The sequence below is a fragment of the Oncorhynchus nerka genome, linkage group LG23 (assembly GCF_034236695.1).
Source record: "Oncorhynchus nerka isolate Pitt River linkage group LG23, Oner_Uvic_2.0, whole genome shotgun sequence".
NCBI classification, from domain to species: domain Eukaryota; kingdom Metazoa; phylum Chordata; class Actinopteri; order Salmoniformes; family Salmonidae; genus Oncorhynchus; species Oncorhynchus nerka.
Genome location: NC_088418.1, coordinates 47,169,887 through 47,194,474, shown reverse-complemented (window position 1 = coordinate 47,194,474; position 24,588 = coordinate 47,169,887). Strand labels below are relative to the sequence as shown.

At 45.6% G+C, this 24,588-nt stretch overlaps 1 protein-coding gene across 4 annotated transcripts; it reads left to right on the top strand.

Moving 5' to 3' along the window:
* The first annotated feature begins 100 nt into the window (after positions 1-100).
* On the top strand, positions 101-24,501 carry lg23h12orf56 (linkage group 23 C12orf56 homolog). Of its 4 annotated transcripts, none has more exons than XM_029630208.2 (13): positions 101-709; positions 2,502-2,679; positions 11,560-11,638; positions 17,787-18,228; positions 18,307-18,392; positions 18,643-18,787; positions 18,931-19,022; positions 21,028-21,117; positions 21,228-21,348; positions 21,948-22,022; positions 22,148-22,225; positions 22,360-22,545; positions 23,581-23,668. In XM_029630208.2, exons 1-12 carry the CDS (start codon positions 452-454, stop codon positions 22,540-22,542), a joined length of 1,827 nt encoding a protein of 608 aa, XP_029486068.2. In that variant the 5' UTR covers positions 101-451; the 3' UTR covers positions 22,543-22,545; positions 23,581-23,668. The 4 variants fall into 4 exon arrangements, with proteins under 4 accessions (XP_029486068.2, XP_029486066.2, XP_029486067.2 ...); XM_029630206.2 differs by having other exon boundaries at positions 104-709; positions 21,954-22,022; positions 22,360-22,538; positions 23,581-24,501; XM_029630205.2 differs by having other exon boundaries at positions 105-709; positions 22,360-22,538; positions 23,581-24,501.
* Positions 24,502-24,588: the final 87 nt, after the last annotated feature.

The window sequence follows — 24,588 nt, the reverse complement described above, 5'->3', positions numbered from 1 at the left end:
GTACCTGTAAATGGACTGATGTCAATAGGGGACAAGTCCCCTCATGTCCCTCCTCCCTGTGAGGTAACGTTTACACCCGAGGGCCGCTGCGGCTACACTGACCTCTAAAGACAGTAACGTAGGTACAGGAGGAGCAGAGGTGGCAGGGTGTCAACCAATCAGCGAAGAGCTTTATATATAACCAATGAAGTTTAGAACAACTCAGGTTGGGGAGCGCAGGGATGAAGAGCGCACGGGCGGTACGTTTCTTAACGATCAAGCCATGGATGTAATATCACCTAGGTTACCCTATCCCGTGGTGTGTAGCACTGCTATCGCAACTCACAGAGAGTGGAAGTAGCTCTAAAACTCTAGTGAACAAAGACCAAGGAATGCGCGTCTCTTCTCTCCGTTCGTGTTTCTCTGATGCAAGTGGCAGGTGAGCTCCGTTGGTGCCCCGGCTGTGCTCAATATGCCCATGGCCATGACAGGTGCGGGAGGCTTGCAGTGCAGGCGCAACAGTAAACTAGACTCATTTCTCAAGAGGAACACCGAGCGCGGGGTGTATGAGCGGATCCGCGCATATGAACCGTGCGTGGTGGTCTCGGAGAGGGTGAATAAGGTGTTCATGCATGTCGTTCTCAGCGATGAGTGTGTGTATCTGGCTGAGTACCCGCCGCGCACCCTCACAACCGCGGTCGATTTCAGACACATCCGAGACATCGAGTTGGTAAGGACTGCCTAGAGAGTTATGATATGTGTTGGGACATAAATACAATGTTGGAATATTGTGTAATGCAAACATCAACAACTTTAGTGACTTCTATGACTTGCCTTTATGCATAATATCTATTTTTATTGGCCAAACAACAAAACCATTCTTGATTGGCTTGACTTGTTTGGTCACACACACACACACACACACACACACACACACACACACACACACACACACACACACACACACACACACACACACACACACAGGAGTTATTCCTGATTCCTGATTATATACTGAACATACTGTATGTCATTTGACCCGTTCTCTAATTCTCTGTTATCTCTCTGTTTGACCTTTGTATAATTAGTGTCCGGTACTGTCTGCCCTCCCTACCGCCCTGGGCCTGGGCTAAGTATAGTGACAGGACGCTGTGCTGCTGATCCTGTCATGTTAAGCCCTATTTAACTGCTTATGGCAGACACAGTGGCTTTGATAGCCTGACCTATTGATAGCCTGGACAGAGGCAAGCATGATAACCATGAACACAGGCTGAGGAGACCCGAAGAGACCTCACTACCACACAGTGTGTGGATGAGATCAAATTAGACAGCAATGTAGCCTGAGTGGCAGTCTGCTTTGTGTTATTATTCAAACTCCTTGACACTCATTGGATGAGATCATTTTGCATTGCCCTGTGCTCAGAGGATGGAGATTACACTTCAGGACCAATGGAATGGTTTAAAATGATCAAACTCCACCCAGCTGGGGCACCGGGCGATGCAAAATTAACTTGTCCATTGTCATGACAAATATTTGCATTATAGCACAAACAGACTGGCTAGAGAACATGGGGCCTTGGCTTGAAAATATGTGTGGTGTGTGTTCCTCTTTTTTTTTATCAAGGAGAGGTGTTTTTTTACTACAAAAATGTGTGACTAACGTGTAAACATGTGGGCAGAAGCACATGGAAATTGGAATAGAATACAATAACAGACAGCCTCTAGGTTATAGGTCAAGGGTCAGGGCAAGGAGTTTTTCCTCACCACAGCAATTCATCAGAAAAAACTACTCTGGGCGCTGTACTTTTAGTGACTGTTGGCCCAAAATAAGTGACTGCAGGCCCAAAATAAGCTGGAAATGATTTAAGCATGGAAAATTAGTGTTATTACCTGGCCATTATTACCTTATGTCACTGGTTTCCAGTTTACCAGTGTTTCCCATCTACAGTTAATGCTGTTTGAATTAGCTCACCCTGCCTCTTTCTCACAGTATAGTCTGCCAGTCCAGAAAGGGAGAGAGAGTGTGTACAGTATGTGTGTTTGTGTGTGTGCGAGTGTAATCCCATGTGTTTTTGTGTGTGGGTGTTTCTTTGTGTGTGTGTGTGTGTGTGTGTGTGTGTGTGTGTGTGTGTGTGTGTGTGTGTGTGTGTGTGTGTGTGTGTGTGTGTGTGTGTGACAGTCAGTCAGTAACCAGAGCAAGCTGTTTCCTGTGGCAGAACCAGGAGGAGCAAAGCTTCTGCAAGTCAGTGCGGCTGGGAGACTGTCCTTCTACTGTCTCCAGATATTGTTCCCAAATGGTGTCCTCATATATTGTCCCGAGAGACCGTTCACATTCACATAATGATTCAGATTCAGATGTAACCTACTGTCCTCGAATGTCATCACAGCTCCCAAGGACCTCCCAGAAACAATGATGCTTAAACAAAGTTTTAATGAGTGATCACTTCTCTGATCACTTCTCTGGTCACTTCTGTCAATGATTCTGCTCCAAATAAGACAGCAGTTCTGGTCCTGCTTTCCAGGTCAATGATCTACCAGAGTTCCTCAGTGGCCGGGACCGGGAGCGCTCGCAGCACATTCGTGTGGTCTACGCCACTGCAAAGCCATCTGGGAAGAAAAATGGTCTGCTCAGAGGAGAACCTCGCGTTCCTCCCGTCCCCTCTCCTCGCCAGCACTGGCCCATCTCCCCCTCCACGGAAGGTAAAGAACAACTGATTTTCTCTCTCTCTCTCTCTCTCGCTCTCTCTCTCTCTGAATCAGGGTATAACAGGTAAGTTACACCGTAAAGGGGTTGTCATGAATTTCATATAACAGTACACCTACTGTAATATACTTGGTAATGAGACACAGTACAATATCATACAATTTACTGTATTATACTGTAAAAACAAAAGTAAATGCAATCATAATTGTAATGAAGTAAATGAATGAATGTATTTTACTGTAGGGTTGTCTCTCCATGTCATTTCAGAAAGCTATTTACACCCAGCATCTCAAATGGTTTTGAAATCACTTATGTAGTTAGGTATAGATAAGATTAGCATTCCTGCTTTATTTTGTTGAAATATAATTTGATTTCTGAGAAATTAACCATGTACACTTGTGGGAATTGGCCTATATGGATAGGGCTAAATTGTTGAAAGGGAACAGTTTGGAGATAATGGGGAAATGATTGTTATTTTGTTGAGCATAGGAAGGAGTCATAAGTGCATTCAGATGTGTACCGCGGCAAATTTACTTCACAAGAAGCAAATAAACGACCCAGGTTATGACATGTCATCTTGTAACAGTACATCCAACATAAAGGGCTAAGCTATTGGATTGCACCCAATTGGTCATTTTCATTTAAAGGATTCATATAATATTCAATAAATATAGTACCAAACATCCGATTTGGACCAAACTTCTACCTAATAATGAGTAAGACATGATGAATCCCCTCCCCCCAAAATCTAAAACCACCCACTGACCCCCCCACACCAATTCTTCTCAAACAACCAGTAAATAGTATCAGTTCTTTATGTCTGGCAAGTAGTATGGAGCTGCGGCTCAGTGTAATGTTTCTTCATACTATGTATTGTATTCTCAGTGAATTTGTTGATGGTTGTTTTCCCCTGTTCAGAGAAATTAGTCATTTAGGTTGATAGGTTTATCATCATACATCCTGATATTATCAGTGTGAATAAGGTGTGAAGAATTCCCCCCCCCCCTCAATGTTTAAGGGATAGAAAATGACATACAGTGCATTCGGAAAGTATTCAGACCCTTCACTTTTACCTGTTTCTTACATTACAGCCTTATCCTTTTTCTTCTTCTCATCAATCTACACACAATAACCCATAATGACAAAGGAAAAACAGGTTTTTAGAAATGTTTGCATAAAAGTAATAAAACATAACTGAAATATTACATTTACATAAGTATTCAGATCCTTTATTCAGTACTTTGTTGAAGCACCTTTGGCAGCGATTACAGCCTCGTGTCTTCTTGGGTATGACGCTACAAGCTTGGCACACCTTTATTTGGGGAGTTTCTCCCATTCTTCTCTGCAGATCCTCTCAAGCTCTGTCAGGTTTGATGGGGAGCGTTGCTGCACAGATATTTTGAGGTCTCTCCGGAGATGTTCGATCGGGTTCAAGTCCAGGCTCTGGCTGGGCCACTCAAGGACATGTCCTGAAACCACTCCTGAGCTGCCTTGCCCCAGTCCGAGGTCCAGAGCGCTCTGGAGCTGGTTTTCATCAAGTATCTCTCTGTACTTTGCTAAATTCATCTTTCCCTTCATCCTGACTAATCTCCCAGTACCTGCGCTGAAAAACATCCCCACAGCATGATGCTGCCACCACCATGCTTCACTGTAGGGATCGTGGCAGGTTTCCTCCAGATATGACACTTGGTATTCAGGCCAAAGAGTTCAATTTTGGTTTCATCAGACCAGAGAATCTTGTTTCTCCTGGTCTGAGAGTCCTTTAGGTGCCTTTTAGCAAACTCCTAGTGGGCTGTCATATGCCTCTTACTGAGGAGTGGCTTCCGTCTGGCCCCTCTACCATAAAGGCCTGATTGGTAGAGTGCTGCAGAGATGGTTCTCCCATCTCCACAGAGGAACTCTGGAGCTCTGTCAGAGTGACCATTGGGTTCTTGGTCACCTCCCTGCCCAAGGCCCTTCTCCTCCTATTGCTTAATTTGGCTGGGCACCCAGCTAGTCTTGGTGGTTCCAAACTTTGTTCCATTTAGGAATGATGGAGCCATTGTGTTGTTTGTGACCTTCAATGCTGCAGACATTTTTTGGCACCCTTCCCCAGATCTGTGCCTCAACACAATCCTGTCTCAGAGCTCTACGGCAATTCCTTCGACTTCATGGCTTGATTTTTGTGGGACCTTATATAAACAGGTGTGTGCCTTTCCAAATCATGTTCAATCAATTGAATGTACTACAGGAAGACTCCAATCGAGTTGTAGAAACATCACAAGGATGATCCATGGAAGTAGGATGCACCTGAGCTCAATTTCGAGTCTCACATCAAAGGGTCTGAATAATTATGTAAAAAATTATTATTATTATTATTATTTAGCTTTGTCATTATGGGGTATCGTGTGTAAATTGACGAGGTTTTTAAAAAAAATTCAATTTTAGAATAAGGCTGTAACATAACAAAATGTGAAAGAAGTCAAGGGGTCTGAACACCTTCTGAATGCACTTTATTGGTTTCCTTACCCTGTAAGCAGTCTATGGACATGGGGAGTTAATTTGTTTGCTAGCCTCCTCTCCTCCATCCTCTCCTCGCCTCTTTTTGAAAAAGGTCAAAGGTAATCGAGTAGCGGAGGCAAAGAGAGGAAACGTGTAAACAAATGCACTTGTGACTCTCCTTTTCCATTTGCATGATATAAGGCAAAATTATGTTTACAGGGCTGGAATCCCGAAGTAAATGCGTAAAATGATAAAAACAAATGTATCTAGTTGTGAAGACATTTCATAGAGAAAAGGGTAAGTAGCGTATCGTTTTTTAACGTTTGCATGCTTTTCTCCTTCGAGAAAACGGCTGATTCAAAGGGGCGTGGCGGATCATAAAACACTTCTGCGCTACCTGCCGCGAAGATGCTCTTGTGCATCCTCTGTCGAAGTAAGTTATTGAAGAGGGCAGCAGACTCCTTTGCTTGCCAACTAACGAAGTGACACTCTCCTCGATCACTCGACCACTTACCGGTTTACGTTTTACGGAGGAGGGGAGGACGGAGGAGTCGAGAAGAGGACAGACTAGCCCAATTGAGAATCTGTCAAGGTATGACAGCAAGCCATGCTTTGGCTTTGTATACCTGGCCGCTGTTTCAAACGCTAACCTTTTAGCATTTGCGGCACAAATCCAATGCAAGTCAATGGTACCTATATTACCATTTTCACACTTCATATCCATCTCATCTATAAATTACACCATTGATACAGGGCATGGCAATTTAGGTACATTTTTCCATAATTCATTACATGTAAACTTTTCAAATCAAATATACATAACCTTAAAAAATGAACAATTCAAACAATAAATAATCGATGCAACTTAATTTAATCAAATCGTGCAAAACTGAAAGCACAAACCACCGCATTTAACGACAGCAAGGTGACTGGGAATATGGTCGAATACAAACAGTGTAGTTATTCCCTCCGTAAGGCAATTCAACAGGCAAAACGCAGTACAGAGCCAAGAGTCGCAATTCAATGGCTCAGACACGAGACGTATGTGGCAGGGTCTACAGACAATCACGGATTACAAAAGGAAAACCAACCATGTCGCGGACACTAAAGTCTTGCTCCCGGACAAGCTAAACACCTTCTTCACCTGCTTTGGGGATAATACAGTGCCACTGACGCGGCCAGCTCCCAAGGACTGTGGGCTCTCGTTCTCCATGGTCGACGAGAGTAAGACATTTAAGTGTTTTAACCCTCGCAGGGCTGCCTGCCCAGACGGCATCCCTAGACGCGTTTTCTTGCGCAGACCATCTGGCTGGAGTGTTAATGTTTCCGTTTATGTCCCCACTTGCTTCAAGATGTCCACCATTGTTCCTGTACCCAAGAAAGCTAAGGTACCTTAACTAAATGACTATTGCCCCGTAGCACTCACTTATGTCATCATGAAGTGTTTTGAGAGGCTAGTTAAGAATCGCATCACTTCTACCTCACCTGACACCCTAGACCCACTACAATAAACGTCCCGCCTCCATCCACAGATTACGAAATTGCCATCACATTGCATTCACACTGCCCTATCCCATCTGGACAAGAGGAAAACCTATGTAAGAATGCTGTTCATTGACTATAGGTTAACCTTCAACACCGTAGTACCCTCCAAGCTCATCATTAAGCTTGGGGACCTGGGTGTGAACCCCATCCTGTGCAACCTGGTCCTGGATTTCCTGATGGGCCGCCCCCAGGTGGTGAAGGTAGGAAACAACATCTCCACTACGCTGATCCTCAACACAGGTGCCCCACAAGGGTGCATGCTCAGCCCCCTCCTGTACTCCCTGTTCACGCATGACTGCGTGGCCACGTCCGCCTCCAACTCAGTAACAGTCTGTCAATTTGTCAGTCAGTCAGACATGGTTAGTCTGGTTGAGTGGTTGATGGTGTGTTAGTGTCTTTGTGTTGGGGGAGGGGAAGGGGTGGGTTCTGAACTGGCAGTTGCTGGATGAAAGTGGCAGTTGTAGTTGGTCGGTGCTGTGTCCAGGGTTGGTGCTGAGATCGGGAAAACCTGGGTTGGTGTTGGGTCTAGTGCTGTGGACCTGGGAGAAACAGGAACTGGCGCTGGGTTGGGATATGTAGAGGGAAGGAAAGACAACGTGAGGAGCAAGCATACACACAAGGGATCCCTAGACCCAAAGGTCAACTTTAAGGTTTAAGGTAATTTGATTTGGTTATTCCAAAAATCATTTCAGTTTAAAATGTTCAACAAGTTAAAATTCAATCCATCACTAATAAAACATTCCAAATAGTAAACTTTTCAAACAATAAGTTATCAATTCAAATTAGGCAAAAAAATACATGGTCATTCAATCAAACAAAAACAAAAGCAATCAATTAATTAAAAAAAATATCAAAATATGTCAGTCTATTCAGTCAGTCAGTCAGTCACAATGTGTCTTTGTGTTGGCGGAGGGGAAGGGCTGGCAGTTACTGAAAGGAATTGGCAGTTGTGGTTGTTCGGTGCTGTGTCCAGGATTGGTGCTGGAGTTAACATGCCTCCTGGATCTGGGTTGCTAAGGAGCAGGGGGAAGAGTCAGGGGCAGTAGGGGGTATGGTCAGGGGCTGTTGGTGGTGGAAGTGGGGAATCAGGGACAGTAAGGTGTAGGAAGGAGCGATCAGAGAAAGTAATGGACCGGGGGGGAGGGGGTATGATGAGTGGTCTGGGGTGTTGAGTTTGCTGGCGTCTGGGTTTAGGTTCTGGAGTGGTCATTTGGTCTGGTCTCTTGTTGGTCTGTTGTTTATCTGGTCTTTTCCGTTTGGTAATTTTTGTCCAGTTTGGGTCGTCGTCATCCTCTAAGAACTGGAGTTGTGTGGTGAGGGGGTCTTCCGGTTGTATGACCTCTCTCAAAACCGGCTTCACTTTGACCAGGGGTTTGGCGGGGATGGAGGTGGCAAGGAAGGGATTCATTGGGGGTGCAACGTTAGAAGTACCTTCAGGGATGGGGGCTGTTTCTGGCACGTCTTGGGTGGTGACAGGGATAGGAGCTGTCTCTGACATGTCTTGGGTGGTTGTGGAAAGGTCTGGGTCTTCGTTGCTGTTGTCTGATGGAGGGGGTGGGGGGGTTGGTGGGTTTGCAATTTGGGTTGGTGGCATTAGCCCTTGCCCTGCCGGTGCAGGAACTGGGTAGGTTCAGAAGAAATGGCCCAGTTTCCCACACAGGTTGAAGGGGCATGTGGAGGTACAGTCGAAGAGGGGGTATGCTCGTGGTAGTATTTACAGATATTGCAGATGATGACTGTGCAGAATGCGGGCTGATGGCCCAGTTGGCCGCAGTTCCTACACAGTTTGGGCATGCCGTAGTAGTGGACGGAGCCTCTATTTCCCAGCGTGATGGTGCTGGGGTTGCGTCCAGGACACTCCTAGCCACTGACCTGAGGATAGCAAACCTGCTTAACCAAACTTGTTTGTCGTAGTCCTGAATGCATTCATTGTGAAACTGTACTGTAACTACCTTGGATGTTTTGTTGAAGAGGGGGTATAGAGTTTGTTAAAAAGGGCTGTATCTTTGCAGTTTCTGAATTTCAACCAAAACTGTTCTAGTAACTGGGGGGTCTTGAAACTGGCTTCAAATGATTATTGTGGCCCTGTGTTTTCACCACGCAGTTCAGACGGCACAAAGCCCATACCTCTCTGTAGAACTGCCCTGCCGAATTTCAGGCAGGTCATGGTTTTTGGTCTGGCGGTTGTTGCTGCTGCTCCTGCTGCTCCCCAGCGATTGACAGTACTGTCCTCAGCAGCCTCCTTGTTGGGGATTAGCGTGAGCCTCACTGTGTTGTAGCGGTACATCACTCCTGGGTTCATCCCGCTCATCTTGTTCAGGTAGGTGGTGGGTTTTGAGTCTGCTCCAGTTCTTCAGAGGAAGGAAGGACATACCTGGAAGCCCGTGACCCGTAGGTCAATGGAGGGACTCCCATGTGATCTGCTCGTGCCAGGCATAGGTTGCTGTCTTTGGTCCTTCCTCCTCACCTCTGGTTCCGGGGGTGATGCTGGCTTGTCTGCCCTGGGTGGTTGGCGGTCTGCTGGTCCTGGTCTGGTTGGTGGTGGCCTGAGGGCAGCTGGAAAAAAAAGGAAGGCAGGGGACGAGACCTAGGGTAGAGGGAGTAAGCCTTGCCTCGGCAACACTCTACTCGCCGCAAGTCAGCTGGTCCGTTGCTCATTCTGGATACTGGGGGGGTTCGGACTCATGTCGGGCCGTGGTCAAGCCACTGTTACCCTTCCGTCTTATCCAGTCCTTCAGGCATTTCCGCTGGACCTGAAAAGCAGCACCAGCCACGGTCAAGCCACTGTTACTGCCTCCTGGTTCGTCCAAAGAAAAGGATAGAAAAGGCCTCCCAAGTGGCGCAGCGGTTACTACAGACCCGGGTTCGATCCCAGGCTGTGTCGCAGCCGGCTGTGACTTGGAGACCCATGAGACAGCACACAACTGGCCCAGCGTCGTCTAGGTTGGGGGGGGGGGGGTTGGCCCGGCCGGGATGTCCTTGTTCCATCGCGCTCTAACTACTCGTTGTGGCGTGCCGGGCGCATGAACGCTGAGTTCGGTCACCAGTTGTACGATGTTTCCTCCGACACATTGGTATGGCTGTTTTCTGGGTTAAGCGATCAGTGTGTCAAGAAGCAGTGCGGCTTGGCAGGGTCGTGTTCCGGAGGACGCATGGCTCTCGACCTTCGCCTCTCCCAAGTCCGTACGGGAGTTTCAGCAATGGGGCAAGACTGTAACTATCAATTGGGGAGAAAGCAACCATAGAAAATGGTCACCAACCAGAGTCATAATGCTAACTTTAAGGTTTAAGCCTTGCTGCCACTTCAATCTGTTCCCTATAAATGTAAAAAAGAAGGGGCACTATAACCACATAACGGTTCAATTGATACAGCATTCTCACTCATGGGTGCACAAATGTAGCCTCTTACAAGGCACGCCTCAAAATATGTTAATGAGCCAGAAACAAGCATACCATGCACCTGCTAGTGGTCAAAAGGTTTTTGGAGCTCTAAAGATGCGGTACTGTATTCTGTGGGGTGGAAGTACAGTACCTTTCGAAATACAGCAATTCTTTCCCCGCAACGCACCATCATTTGTCTGCTGCAGTAAAACAATTCTGAGTATTCTACTGATTCTAATAGCCCAAATTACCGTGTAAATGACAGTTTTTCATTACATTGCTGCTCTGTCTGTCATACTCCAGCCTATCTGCACCGTCAAATCCTCACTTCCCTCTGCTGTAAGCTTCTTAAACCCTATAGCATTGACGTACCGTATGTTTGCTAACATAGAGGTAGTCTCTCTCTCCCTGCCATGCATCCACCTGCCCTACAGCCAACGGCCTGCCCTGACCTGGGTTAGGCTGCCTTTGGCTGGATTGCGCTGCGTGTGCCAGGGGCTTACCTGTGTAAGGGTTAGGGCTAGGAGAGTTAGGAGTTTACGTATCAGTGAAAGTGTGATGCTTAGGCACTTACACACACACACAGGAATTCACATTATCCTCTCTGACACGTCACTGTCACTGTTGCTACATTCCCAAAGCCTGTTCTCTCCAAAGAGATGAGAAATTCCTTCTCCACACACCCTCTCTCCCCCTCCATCTTTTTTCTCTCTCCTCTTTCCCTCTCTCTTTTTCTCTCTTTTTCTCTCTGTTTCCTCTCTCTTTCTCAGCCTCCATCTGCCTTCCTCTTTCTTTTTCAGTCTACCTTCCTCTCTCTCTCATTCTGCCCATTCGACAACTGTTTCCCAGTTAAGTATAAATTACCGGGTCTCATCAATGTAAGGGCTTCCGTTTACATAGAGTGATCTCATAAACCTCTCTGCATCCTTCTCCCCTGTCTCTGTCCCTCTCACTCTCCCCCTACTCTGTCTCTCTCCCCATCTCTCTCTGTCCCTCTCACTCTCCCCCTACTCTGTCTCTCTCCCCATCTCTCTCTGTCCCTCTCACTCTCCCCCTACTCGGTCTCTCTCCCCATCTCTCTCTGTCCCTCTCACTCTCCCCCTACTCTGTCTCTCTCCCCATCTCTCTCTGTCCCTCTCACTCTCCCCCTACTCTGTCTCTCTCCCCATCTCTCTCTGTCCCTCTCACTCTCCCCCTACTCTGTCTCTCTCCCCATCTCTCTCTGTCCCTCTCACTCTCCCCCTACTCTGTCTCTCTCCCCATCTCTCTCTGTCCCTCTCACTCTCCCCCTACTCTGTCTCTCTCTCCCCATCTCTCTGTCCCTCTCACTCTCCCCCTACTCTGTCTCTCTCCCCATCTCTCTCTGTCCCTCTCACTCTCCCCCTACTCTGTCTCTCTCCCCATCTCTCTCTGTCCCTCTCACTCTCCCCCTACTCTCTCTCTCCCCATCTCTCTCTGTCTCTCTCAAGGTATTGGTGGAACTCTCCTGTCGACCCTCTCAGAACCCCCAGATAGAGACGGGTGGAACGTCTCCCCTGTCCCCATGAGGTGAGACCTGCTGTCCATTCCCATTCAACAGCCATGACGCTGTCTTCCAGGCTGACGCTGGCTAGAGGGCCTTTTCTGCATTATACAGTGAGATCCCATTATCCTACTGTTACAGGAGACAGTCAGTCTGTCAATACAACACAGGTCAGGCCATGGACCATCGTGAGACAGACTGCAGGCCTGAACATGGTTCTGTGGTTTCACAGATAGTCTGGTTTATTTACTGTCTAAGCCTTTCTTAGTGGTAGCATGTGACATGGGTACATGAGCTGCAACACCACGGCCAACACAGATAGCTAGAGAGACGCTTTGTGTGTTTGCGTAGGCAGGTGGGGGCTGTAGGCAACTTGGCAACAGCGGTATGTGCCGATATGAATGACGATACTATGTACACCTCTTACTGTAACTTTTCCCACATTTTGTTGTGTTACAGTCTGAGTTTTAAATGGATTACATTGAAATGTTGTGTCACTGTTCTAGACACAATAACCCATAGTGTCAAAGTGGAATTTTATTTTCATATTTGTTTACAAATTCATAAAAAATGAAAAGCTGAAATGTCTTGAGTCAATAAGCATTCAACCCCTTTGTTATGGCAAGCCTAAATAGATACAGGAGTAAACATTGGCTTAACAGGTCACATACTAAGTTGCATGGACTATAGTGGTTAGTGGTTAACATGATTTTTGAACGTCTACCCCATCTCTGTACACACATACAATTATCTGTAAGATCCCTCAGCCGAGAAGTGAATTTCAAGCACATATTCAACCACAAAGACCAGAGATGTTTTCTAATGCTTCGCAAAGAAGGGCACCTATTGGTGGATGGGTGAAAAAAAGAAGCAGACACTGAATATCCCTTTTGAGCAATTATGCTTTGGATGGTGTAACAATACACCCAGTCACTACAAAGACACAGGCGTCCTTCCTAACTCAGTTGCCGGAGAGGAAGGAAACCGTTCAGGGATTTCACCATGAGGCCAATGGTGACTTTAAAACTGTCACAGTGGAGTAACTACACCAACATTGTAATTACTCCACAATACTAACCTAAACAACTGAGTGAAAAGAAGGAAGCCTGTGCAGAATAAAAATATTCCAAAACATGCATCCTGTTTGCAATAAGGCATTATAGTAACATTGCGAAAAACTTGAGAAGAAATAACTTTTTGTCCTGAATAGAAAGCGTTATGTTTGGGGAAAATCCAACACAACACATCACTGAGTGCCACTCTTAATATTTTCAAGCATGTTGTGACTGCATCGTATTGCGGTTATGCTTGTCATTGGCAAGGACTAGCAAGTAAATGTAAATAAATGGAATAGAACTAAGCACAGTAAAATCCTAGAGTTAAACCTGGTTCAGTCTGCTTTCCAACAGACACTGGGAAACAGATTTGCTTTTCAGCAGGACAATAACCTAAAACACAAGGCCAAATATATACTGGAGTTGCTCACCAAGATGACATTGAATGTTTCTGAGTTAGCTAATTACCGTTTTAACTTAAATTGCCTTAAAAATCTATGGCAAGACTTAAAAATGGCTGTCTAGCATTGATCAACAATCAACTTGACAGAGCTTTAAGAATTTACAAAAGAATAATGGGCAAATATTGTACAATCCCGGTATGCCGTTCATGGTCTTGTAGACTGACCCAAAAACACTCACACCTGTAATCGCTGTATTGACTCAGGGGGTTGAATACTTATCTAATCACATCATTTTACTTTGACATTACAGAGTACTGTGTTTGGATCATTGACAAAAAAAGTGACAGTTAAATCTATTTGAATCCCACTTTGTAACACAACTAAATGTGTAGAAAGTCAAAGAGTGTCAACATTCTAAAGGCACTGTAAGGTCCTGTGGTTGGCCTGCTGCCGTTCTCTTTGTGAATGGGCGTGTCTCTGTATGTAGCACCTGTTGCTTAGAAACTGGATCAATATTTTGAGATTGCTTTGCAGACAATTTAGCAGCAGCTGCCTGTTGCCTTACAATCGGGAGAAGTTAATAATAATTAGAATTAAAGTCACTTTACGTGAAGAGGTAATCGGCAAGTGACAAAAAGAAGCAATAATTTCCCACATTAGAATCAGTAAGTATATAAAAGTAGACTAAACATAAGAACAGACTCATCTGGGAAAACACTAAACATGATAACAGACTCATCTGGGAAAACACTAAACATGATAACAGACTCATCTGGGAAAACACTAAACATGATAACAGACTCATCTGGGAAAACACTAAACATGAAAACAGACTCATCTGGGAAAACACTAAACATGAAAACAGACTCATCTGGGAAAACACTAAACATGATAACAGACTCATCTGGGAAAACACTAAACATGTTAACAGACTCATCTGGGAAAACACTAAACATGATAACAGACTCATCTGGGAAAACACTAAACATGATAACAGACTCATCTGGGAAGTGAACTAGACGGGATAAAAACAAAGACAACAGTGAATCCGAGTAAGTCTGTGTGACGAGATGTGTCTTATCTGTTTTCAGACATTCCCCCCACCTCTCTCTCTCTCTCTCTCTCTCTCTCTCTCTCTCTCTCTCTCTCTCTCTCTCGTATCCTTGCCGAAGGACAAAAGCTGTATTTTACAGGGATGGGTGACGGTAGTAGGTCATTCTCTCAGGTCTGTCTTCCTGACTCTCAATGCGGGGGAATGTAAGGGGCTTGGAGAGGGGGAGTATAGGGAGGAGAGAGGGAGTATAGGGAGGAGAGAGGGAGTATAGGGAGAGAGGGAGGTGGAGATATTGCTGGAGGTTTTGAAGGAGGTGGAGCAGGGATAGAGGCCAGGTTGGTCCTGCAGGCTGTAATGTGAGTGTGGCTGCTAAGAGGAGGCAGGCTACTTCAGGTTCTCCAGGCTGCTTGCTACAGACTGCTGGGTGGGGTGCTCAGGCTGCTCATGTGGCTCATGACTGTTTAATGTGCACCAGAGGAGAGCGTAGAGAGTTTCAGATCAGGTTCTCTGCTTTTACATACGCTCAACAATTTAAATCATAAGTGCATAGTACAAAATACGTCACACTCAGGTACAGATACACATTTAAAGGCCAGCATTCACAACGCACAGTACAGACGGCATACTGTATACACAAATAGAGACAAATAATATAAACTATATCAACATTCACCACAGCCACACACAAATCCAGTGATTCTCAAATCAAATCACATTTTATTGGTCACATGCACCGAATATAACAGGTGTAGACTTTACTGTGGAATGCTTACTTACGAGCCCATTCCCGACAATGTGTGTGTGTGCGCGCTTGTGCGTGTGTCTATAATTCACATAACAGACAAGCAGATCCTAACTGCTTAGAAACGGGAGGAAGTAGGTGAGGTACTCTGACGTCATTCACCCGTTGCTAGGGTACTAAAAACCCTATTACTGCAGTAAAACACCTACTAAAACGTGCTCTTAGTCTGACCAGTGTGTTTCTGTTCATTTGTGTGTGTGTGTGTGTGTCCATGCACATGTGAGTGCTCTCTCCCTGTCCTGGATCCACAGAGGACAACCAGAACCAGTGTGCATGTGGAATGGTCTTTCATGTGTCTTAACCAGCTAGTGCATAAACGTCTTCCTGTCTCCATCTAACTCTGGGAAGGTCTCTCTCTCTCTCTCTCTCTCACACACACTGTCCCCTGGGAGGTCATTAACACACACATCCATCCGCTGAGCTGTGAGACAGTCTCTGAACAGTGTCAGTAATCATCAGAAGATGTAACAGCCATGAAGGAGCTGCTGTCAGCATGATACAACACACAGAAGTTGGCACAAGCTTCATGTAGTCAAGTCAATATACTGTACACTGAGACTGTGCTCCACCAGGAGTTGAAAAGTCTATATAGACTATTGGTAACATGTCAAGTTAAAGGCAAGGAAGTCTTAGTAGACTATGTGCATCAGTACATATGATGCCCCAAACCTACACTGTGAATCATTTCCTGTAAAATGTACAATAACTTACTGGCAGCAATTGGCCAGGAGTAAGTTACTGTAATTAATTTCACAGTACAGCTACTGTAATACATTTTACAGTAATAAACATGTTACTGTAATCTAATTTACAGTATATTACTGGAATTTCCCATGCAGTGATATATTACCCAGTGTTCTTTGCAGAATTTCATTTTGGTTATTTAGTGGGCGCTCTTGTCCTTATAAACGTACGTTTCAACCAAGGTTGATAAAAAAAATATCACAGTCATAGCAAGTAAAGAAAATCTGTAATCGTTAGTGAAAATGTTTTTGTAGTTAAGGATACATTGGTCTTCAAAATCATTTTTATTACAACAAGACATCTCGTGATATATCTCTATCTCTGGATAGAGGCAATATATTACCGACATATTCACAGTAACTTGATGCCAGAGCAATGAAACAGAGTACAATACAGTAAAAGTGGCTATTAAACGGTTAGAATGTGTTTTCTATTCTATTTTACTGTAACTACAAGGGATTAGAGCAAGCAGGTTGGCTGTAGGCGTTTGCATATTACAGCATATTCAATGAATATTAGCTGTTATATCACTTGCACTTCTAGAGGCCTAAGCAAAGGCTTCCAAACTGGCAGGGAAAAACAGATCGAATGGACATGGATAAATGGTCAGACATTGTAAAGGTAAAAAGCCAGCTGCCAATTTGATCTGTTCCCTATATACATTGAATTGTTAGGGAACTACTACCACATATCACTTAAATTGGTACAGGACTCTCGATAACAGGTGTAACAAATTCAGCCACTTTCAAGGCATGCCTAAAATATGCTAATGAGCCACAATATTTTCCCACAATGCTCCATAATTTGCAGTATGCTGCAGTAGATATATAGCAAAACAGCAATACAGCACTATATTGTTGAATTGTATTGAAAATATAATCAGAAATGGCTAATAGTGACTATTTAATTCTATAATTATTAAAGCACACCAAGTGATATTTTATGTTTTCCATCACTTGCACTTTAGGCCTTAATAAAGCCTTCTAAACTGACAGTGACTACACGTCAAAACAGACTGAAAGGACATTTATGGCCACTCAACCATTAAAGATTTGAGACTGGCTGGCACTCTGATGTGTCCCTTAAATGTCATTGTAGGGAACCACCACCACATATCACTTAAATGGGTACAGCACTCTCACTAACAGATGCAACAAACATAGCCTTTTACAGTAATAGTCTCAAAATATGTTAATTTACTTTGCTCATTGTGCTCTAGCGACTCCTTGTGGTGGGCCGGGCTCCTGCAGGCTGACTACAGTTGAACGACACATTGGTGCGGCTGGCGTCCGGGTGTTAACAAGCGTGGTAAGGCAGGTCATGTTTCAGAGGACACATGCCTCGACCTTCGTCTCTCCCGAGCACGTTGGGGAGTTGCAGCGATGAGTGAGGAACGCAATTGGGGAGAAAAAGGGGGTAAAATACAACGACAAAAAATGCTCCTGAAGTTTGTAATTTCCATTTTGAAATGTCACTCTTGACTTTTCCCTTACGAAAAAGGTATTAACCCCTACAAAAATGTCCATTCATTATATAATGAAAATGAAAATAATAATGAAAATGTCCTGTTGTTGCAGGATTATTTACCTGTTGTAGAAAACTGGCTCAAATTAAGACCCTACATCTGTATAGACACAGGCTCTTTAAATAATTGGGTTTTCCTCTAAGGATCATGACAGTAAATCTGCACATGGAAAGATATCCACATGGAAAGATACCCTCCTCTAGCTCTTCCTCAGTGGGGATTTCGAAGAGAGTTGAAGGAAAGAGAGGAGAAGGGAGTGAGAAGAGAGAGAAGAAGTGACGAGCCAATAGAAAGTGAGAGAAAGGCTTACTGAGTGAGTGACCATGTCAAGGTTCCAGGTCAGGATCAGGTAGCTGTTTCTCTGTGCCAGGGGAATATCCTCCCTCTTCACTGCCCTCTCACTCTGCCCCCTGGTGGGCTAACACAGCATGACCTTGCTGTCCTGCCAGGAGCCACGATACGTTACCACAGTACAACTTACTCTGAGTTGTGTAATGTGGCTCAAATTGTGTGTGTGTTTGACTAGGTAAGGTGTGTGGGTGTGTTTCTGACACAGTCACACTGACTGTACCATCTCTCTGTCTCACCAGTAGGAACAGGGAAGAGGAGGAGGTGGAGGAGGAGGAGGTGGAGGAGGAAGAGGAAGAGGTGCTCCGACTGAAGACCACACGCTCAGCCTCCTGCCCTAACCCTGAAACACTTGGTCAGAGACAGGGTCTAAGACTGACCTTGCCTCGCCCTCTACCCCATCCAGTTTCCCCAGCCCCAGCCCTCTCCCTCCACTCTCCCTCTTTCTCTCCCTCTCCCCCGGGTGACCAGACCCAGATTCCCCCGGAGGCCCCTGTGGTGCCCAGGAGAAGAGGCTCGGTGCTGGCTCGCCTGCTGAAGAGAGATAGGGTGGTCAAAGAGAGGGATGGAGAGAAGGATGAAGAGGAGGGAGGAGAGAGAGAGGCGGAGCTGCATCTGTACGCTGTGTCGCCTACGTCTCGGATCTACCTGCACCTGCAAAGCTCCTGGAACAGTTACATTATAGTGAGTCATTCACTGTGTGTGTGTGTGTGTGTTATAATGTTGTAATACTGTGTGTGTATGTTGTTGTTTTTCTTCCAGAGGTCAACGTTGCTGTTGGACCCCCTCTACAGAAGGAGATGCAATGTCATGTTGAGCACCTCCCCACAGAAACAACCCCCCATTAGGTACTTTCAAATACTGTTCCCCTATCAGATGCTGATGGTATTCCCATCAGGGTCATGTTCCGTTGACACAAAACGTAAGAAAACTGATCCAAATGGGGAGGTACCACCTGAACGTGTCCAATAAGAAACACTTGTTTTGCTGCCCTAATGAAAGACAGCCCTGATACTGTTCCCCAGTTGATAGTTTCCCCCATCAGATACTGTTCCAACATGTTGTTCCATGGTCACTCCCTCCCCTGTCGGTGTGTAGTTGGGAGCGTACAGCCCACCTGTTCCGACAGCTGAGCGGTGAGTTGCTTCAGGAGGGCATCAGCCTGGAGAGCCTATATCTGCTCCTCCAGGAGCTCCGCACCGCAGCACACCGCAGCATCACCCTCAGGAAACTCTTCTGGAGGGTGAGATCACATGGATCTGTGTGTCTGTTTCTGTGACTGTGTGTGTCCTTCTTTCTCTGTCCTTCTTTCTCCATACATAACTGTGTGTGTGTGTGTGTGTGTGTGTGTGTGTGTGTGTGTGTGTGTGTGTGTGTGTGTGTTAGTCCAATGACATGTTTCCATTCCTGGTGCCGATGCTGGAAGACTCCCTCCGGAGCTGTCAGAGGCCGGAGACCAACACAGCAGACAGCCTACTGTGAGTGACACTGTGTGTGTGTGTGTGTGTGTGTGTGTGTGCACAAAGCTGACAGACTATTTTGAGTGACTACAGTGATCCTTGGTTAAGACTACCTCTTATCTTTTATAACATCACCACCAGTGCCTCTGTGAAACACCTGAGTGTGGATTAACTAAGGAACCCAGCTGGGTTTTCTTTGGGGATTTTAAGCAGCTTTGTCTTTATGCAACTAGATTATGGCTTTAATGTGGATCTCTGTGGCGCTACTACACTGAGGAGTAATAGGTCAGGTAGGTGACAGGTGACAAGTCTCACTAGCCCCCTCCAGTGGTCAAGAATATAATGGTTAAACTCCATCATACCTGTTCTCATTTACATTACATTACATTTAAGTCATTTAGCAGACGCTCTTATCCAGAGCGACTTACAAATTGGTGCGTTCACCTTATGACATCCAGTGGAACAGCCACTTTACAATAGTGCATCTAAATCTTTTAAGGGGGGGTGAGAAGGATTACTTTATCCTATCCTAGGTATTCCTTAAAGAGGTGGGGTTTCAGGTGTCTCCGGAAGGTGGTGATTGACTCCGCTGTCCTGGCATCGTGAGGGAGTTTGTTCCACCATTGGGGGGCCAGAGCAGCGAACAGTTTTGACTGGGCTGAGCGGGAACTGTACTTCCTCAGTGGTAGGGAGGCGAGCAGGCCAGAGGTGGATGAACGCAGTGCCCTTGTTTGGGTGTAGGGCCTGATCAGAGCCTGGAGGTACTGAGGTGCCGTTCCCCTCACAGCTCCGTAGGCCAGCACCATGGTCTTGTAGCGGATGCGAGCTTCAACTGGAAGCCAGTGGAGAGAGCGGAGGAGCGGGGTGACGTGACAGAGCTTGGGAAGGTTGAACACCAGACGGGCTGCGGCGTTCTGGATGAGTTGTAGGGGTTTAATGGCACAGGCAGGGAGCCCAGCCAACAGCGAGTTGCAGTAATCCAGACGGGAGATGACAAGTGCCTGGATTAGGACCTGCGCCGCTTCCTGTGTGAGGCAGGGTCGTACTCTGCGGATGTTGTAGAGCATGAACCTACAGGAACGGGCCACCGCCTTGATGTTAGTTGAGAACGACAGGGTGTTGTCCAGGATCACGCCAAGGTTCTTAGCGCTCTGGGAGGAGGACACAATGGAGTTGTCAACCGTGATGGCGAGATCATGGAACGGGCAGTCCTTCCCCGGGAGGAAGAGCAGCTCCGTCTTACCGAGGTTCAGCTTGAGGTGGTGATCCGTCATCCACACTGATATGTCTGCCAGACATGCAGAGATGCGATTCGCCACCTGGTCATCAGAAGGGGGAAAGGAGAAGATTAATTGTGTGTCGTCTGCATAGCAATGATAGGAGAGACCATGTGAGGTTATGACAGAGCCAAGTGACTTGGTGTATAGCGAGAATAGGAGAGGGCCTAGAACAGAGCCCTGGGGGACGCCAGTGGTGAGAGCGCGTGGTGAGGAGACAGATTCTCGCCACGCCACCTGGTAGGAGCGACCTGTCAGGTAGGACGCAATCCAAGCGTGGGCCGCGCCGGAGATTAAATTAAGATAATCACTCTAAGACTACACACTCTAAACTACACAATTATCTTGGATACGAAGACGGCAAAGACAACTATGTAGCTAGCTAACACTACACTAATCAAGTCGTTCAGTTGAGTGTAATAGTTTTTACAGTGTTGCTATTCGCTAGACGGTGGACGTTTGCTAGCTGGCTAGCTGGCTAGCTGCTGGGCAGATAGCAGTGTAGACTACGTTAGGACGACGAAATACGATAATTACGCAATTATCTTTGATACAAAGACGGCTATGTAGCTAGCTAAGAAGAAATTGCTAAGATTAGACAAATCAAACCGTTGTACTATAATGAAATGTAATGAAATGTAATACTACCTGCGGACCGAAGTGCGGATGCGACCACTCGCTCCAACCCGGAAGACGACAAAATGGGTTTATCTCTGCCCCTAACCCTCTTTGTCTCCTGTGTCCAGGCTGTGTACTCTGATCGTTCAGACCCTGGCCTTGATGTTCAGAGAGACAGAGATCGAGCCGGCTCGACTCAACATGCTTACGGCCAAGCAGTGAGTACACACACACCCATTCTCTCTCCTTCCTTTATGCCTTCCCTCTCTCTCTCCCTTGATATCACAGAGGTATAGCTAACAGGAGAGTGTGTTGTCCCTGTCTGCAGAGGTGCCCTGACAGCCAGGCTGTTACTAGCATTGGTGTGTGACCCAGAGCTCCAGAGCCAGACACAGGGATCGAGGAGAGTTTCCCCAGACTCAAGACAGGGCTCGCCCCCACATTCAGAGGTGAGTGTGGGCCCTGGATATAATTGGTTGGACATTAACATTTTGTGTGGTTGTGTATACGTTTTTTATGACTTGTGTAATAGGAATTTCCAAAAGAGAAGAGCAGTAAAAGTCAAGTCGGGTTTATTACAAGTTGCAACAGGAAACACCTCCAGCCCAGAAGCAGAGAAAATGTCTAACTGACCTTCTCTGACAAGGCCCTAGTATCCTATTCAGCAGACAACTGTTCTGTAAACATCAGCCCAAGAGGCTTGCAGGAAGTCAAAACAAAAAGGCAGTGACTTTGCCAGCGACCGCAGAATCGCACAGTGTTCATCAGAACGCCATTCATACCACGCAACAGTGTATAATCCGTGTCCTTGGCCTTGCACATCCAGTCTGGTGTCTAACGCTGTCGACAGACGAGAGAACTATCCCGTAACATTCACGTCGAGTGACCATCAACCTACAATCTTGCACAAACAGAACACTGGAAACCGATGGGCGTTAAACAGAAAAGGGGGAAAATCTATAAATAGGCTGAGCATCGTGCTAATCCCTCCGCGTGAAATATCAACTTCTATTCATCTCAAATGTTCCCATCACAACTTGTCTGTCAGCTGCAGGGCCTGTTCGCGGAGTACCTGGATGCAGGGTGCTCTCTGCTATTTGAACTGGTGGTACTCTGTCAGGAGGTGAGTGCCCTTCATAGCGGGCAATGGAAAGAAACTCCCACACCCTAAGCATGCTAATATACTGCACACCAGTATACATATTAACTGTACAGTATGTCGCCTAATGATCAACTCTGTTTCTGCAGGCCAGCCGAACTCCGTCTCCAGAGCATTTTCTGACTGTAGGCTGGATCCTGAGAATACTGCAGCCTCATCCCTCTTTGGTAAGCCTCTACGTATTTGAATGGATGTACACTTCAATTACTTGATACCTCGTCTGATTAGTTGAATCTCCCTCTGTCAACCTGTCTCATGGTTGGTGTCACCCCCCCCCGTATCTCTCTATTTATCTCCACAGCTGTCGTTCGTGGGGTACCAGGCTCGGCAGGTGGTAGTGGTCCTGTCTGGGTCCCAGGCCCCTCTCAGCCCGTCCCAGGCTGCTTTGTTGTTCCAGCGCTGTAGGGTTCTGCTTGCCTGCCTGAAGTACAGCTCCCACCTTGGCCAGCACCTCCGCACGGAGTACAGAGAGGAGTTCAGGTGAGAGGTAGAATCAGTCAAACATGGTTCCAGTTCCTCTACCTTAGAAATGTTTGTTCCATTTGTGGTCTGTAGATGGCAGTGCTGCGAAAAAGTATTGTCCCCTTTCTGATTTTCTCTATTTTTGCATATTTTTGATACTGAATGTTATCAGATCTTCAATCTAAACCTACTATTAAATAAAGGGAACCTGCTTATTTTATTTATTTAATTAACAAAGTTATCCAACACCCAATTCCCCTGTGTGAAAAAGTAATTTCCCTCTTACACTCAATATCTGCAGTGACTGCAACCAAATGCTTCCTGTAGTTGTTCATCAGTCTCACGTAGTGGTGGAGGAGTTTTGGCCCACTTTTGCATGCAGAACTGCCTTAACTCAGTGACATTTGTGGGTTTTCAAGCCTGAACTGGTCGTTTCAAGTCTTGCCACAACATCTCAATTGGGATTAGGTCTGGACATTCCACAACTTCAAATGTGTTGCTTTTTATGCATTTTCATGACTTGATTGTATGTTTTGGATCCTTGTCCTGCTGCATAACCTACAGTAGCTGCGCTTCAGGTTCAGCTCACATACGGACTGCCTGACATTCTCCTGTAGAATTCTCTGATACAGAGAAGAAATGGTTCCTCCTATTAAGGCAAGTGGTCCAGGTCCTGAGGCAGCAAAGCATCCCCAAACCATCACACTACCACCACCATGCTTAACCGTTGGTAAGAGCTGCTTACTGTAGAATGCAGTGTTTGGTTTTCGCCAGACATAATGGGACCCATGTCGTCAAAAGAGTTGACTCAAGTTTGCCAAAAAGCCCTTGGAAGCACCTGGATGATCATCAAGGCACTAGGAAGATGTTCTATGGACAGATGATTCAAAAGTATAACTTTTAGTGTATATATATATATATATATATATATATATATATACTGCACTGTTCAGCTCAAGGGTAATTGTATTGTATATACTGTATACATTGTACTGCACTGTCCAGCTTACGGGTAATGGTATTGCATAAATCTTCCATCTTTTATGGTATTCTCTTGCAGGTATTATGTGAAGCTGCCCTGTGTGGAGGAGAAGTTGCCCCCCGACTATCCCATCAGCCAGCCTGCTCTACGCCTCGTCTCTCAACTGCTGGGACTTATCATACAGAAGTCCTGACCACATACACTACATTCATTTCCTTGATTCATAGACCGAAGTACTTATTGTCATATATTTTTTAGAAGTATACTGTATATCAGAGTTTCTTAAACTATGGGTCGGGACCCAAAGTGGGCCCTGTGCATGTGAGATGTGGGTAGTGAGATATGAGAATACAGCTACAATCACATTTCTTCTTAATTTGGGTCGTTGGAGGACAATTTGGGTCACAGAGGATGGTCATATACTCTATCAAACTCTCTCACAGAACATAGGGACAGGACATTGCTCTGGGAAGGTGTGCCTTTGTCTGAGTGGTGTGTGCTTTCTGAAGGACCTTAGAAGTTTCCTTTTACACCTGAGAGAGGTGGAGATAAATACGATGCGAGGCATCTCTCTCTTCTCTTCTCTCCTACACATGGCCTTGTTCTCAGGTTAACTGTCATGTAATGGCAGTCAGAATGGTCAGATTGGTTCTAATAAAAATGAATGAATGTAATCAAGGTACTGCATAATTCACTTTCTAGGATATTCAGCTTACACTAGAAATGAATAAAAATGCCACTTGTTGAGCAAAAGGCATGTTCCAAAGATGTTCCTTATTACTGTAGTAAATTATATAGGCCTACTGATTTGTAAGACCCTGTGTTCAGTATTTACTTAGACACATTATCTATTTGTTTTGATTCAGAATTGTATGCATTTATTTAGATTTTATTGTATATCATCATCTGAGTACTCTCTGTGAGCGAAGGATTGTAACCAAAGGTTTTCTAGAACTCAACCTTGTTAAATGGCCTAAAATAAAGATACTACCAGCTCTATTGTTTATATCTTGTTTCGTGTAGCTTCGCGGGAGACATCCATACTATTTGGAAATAAAACCTACAGGTTATGTAATGTCCCCCACA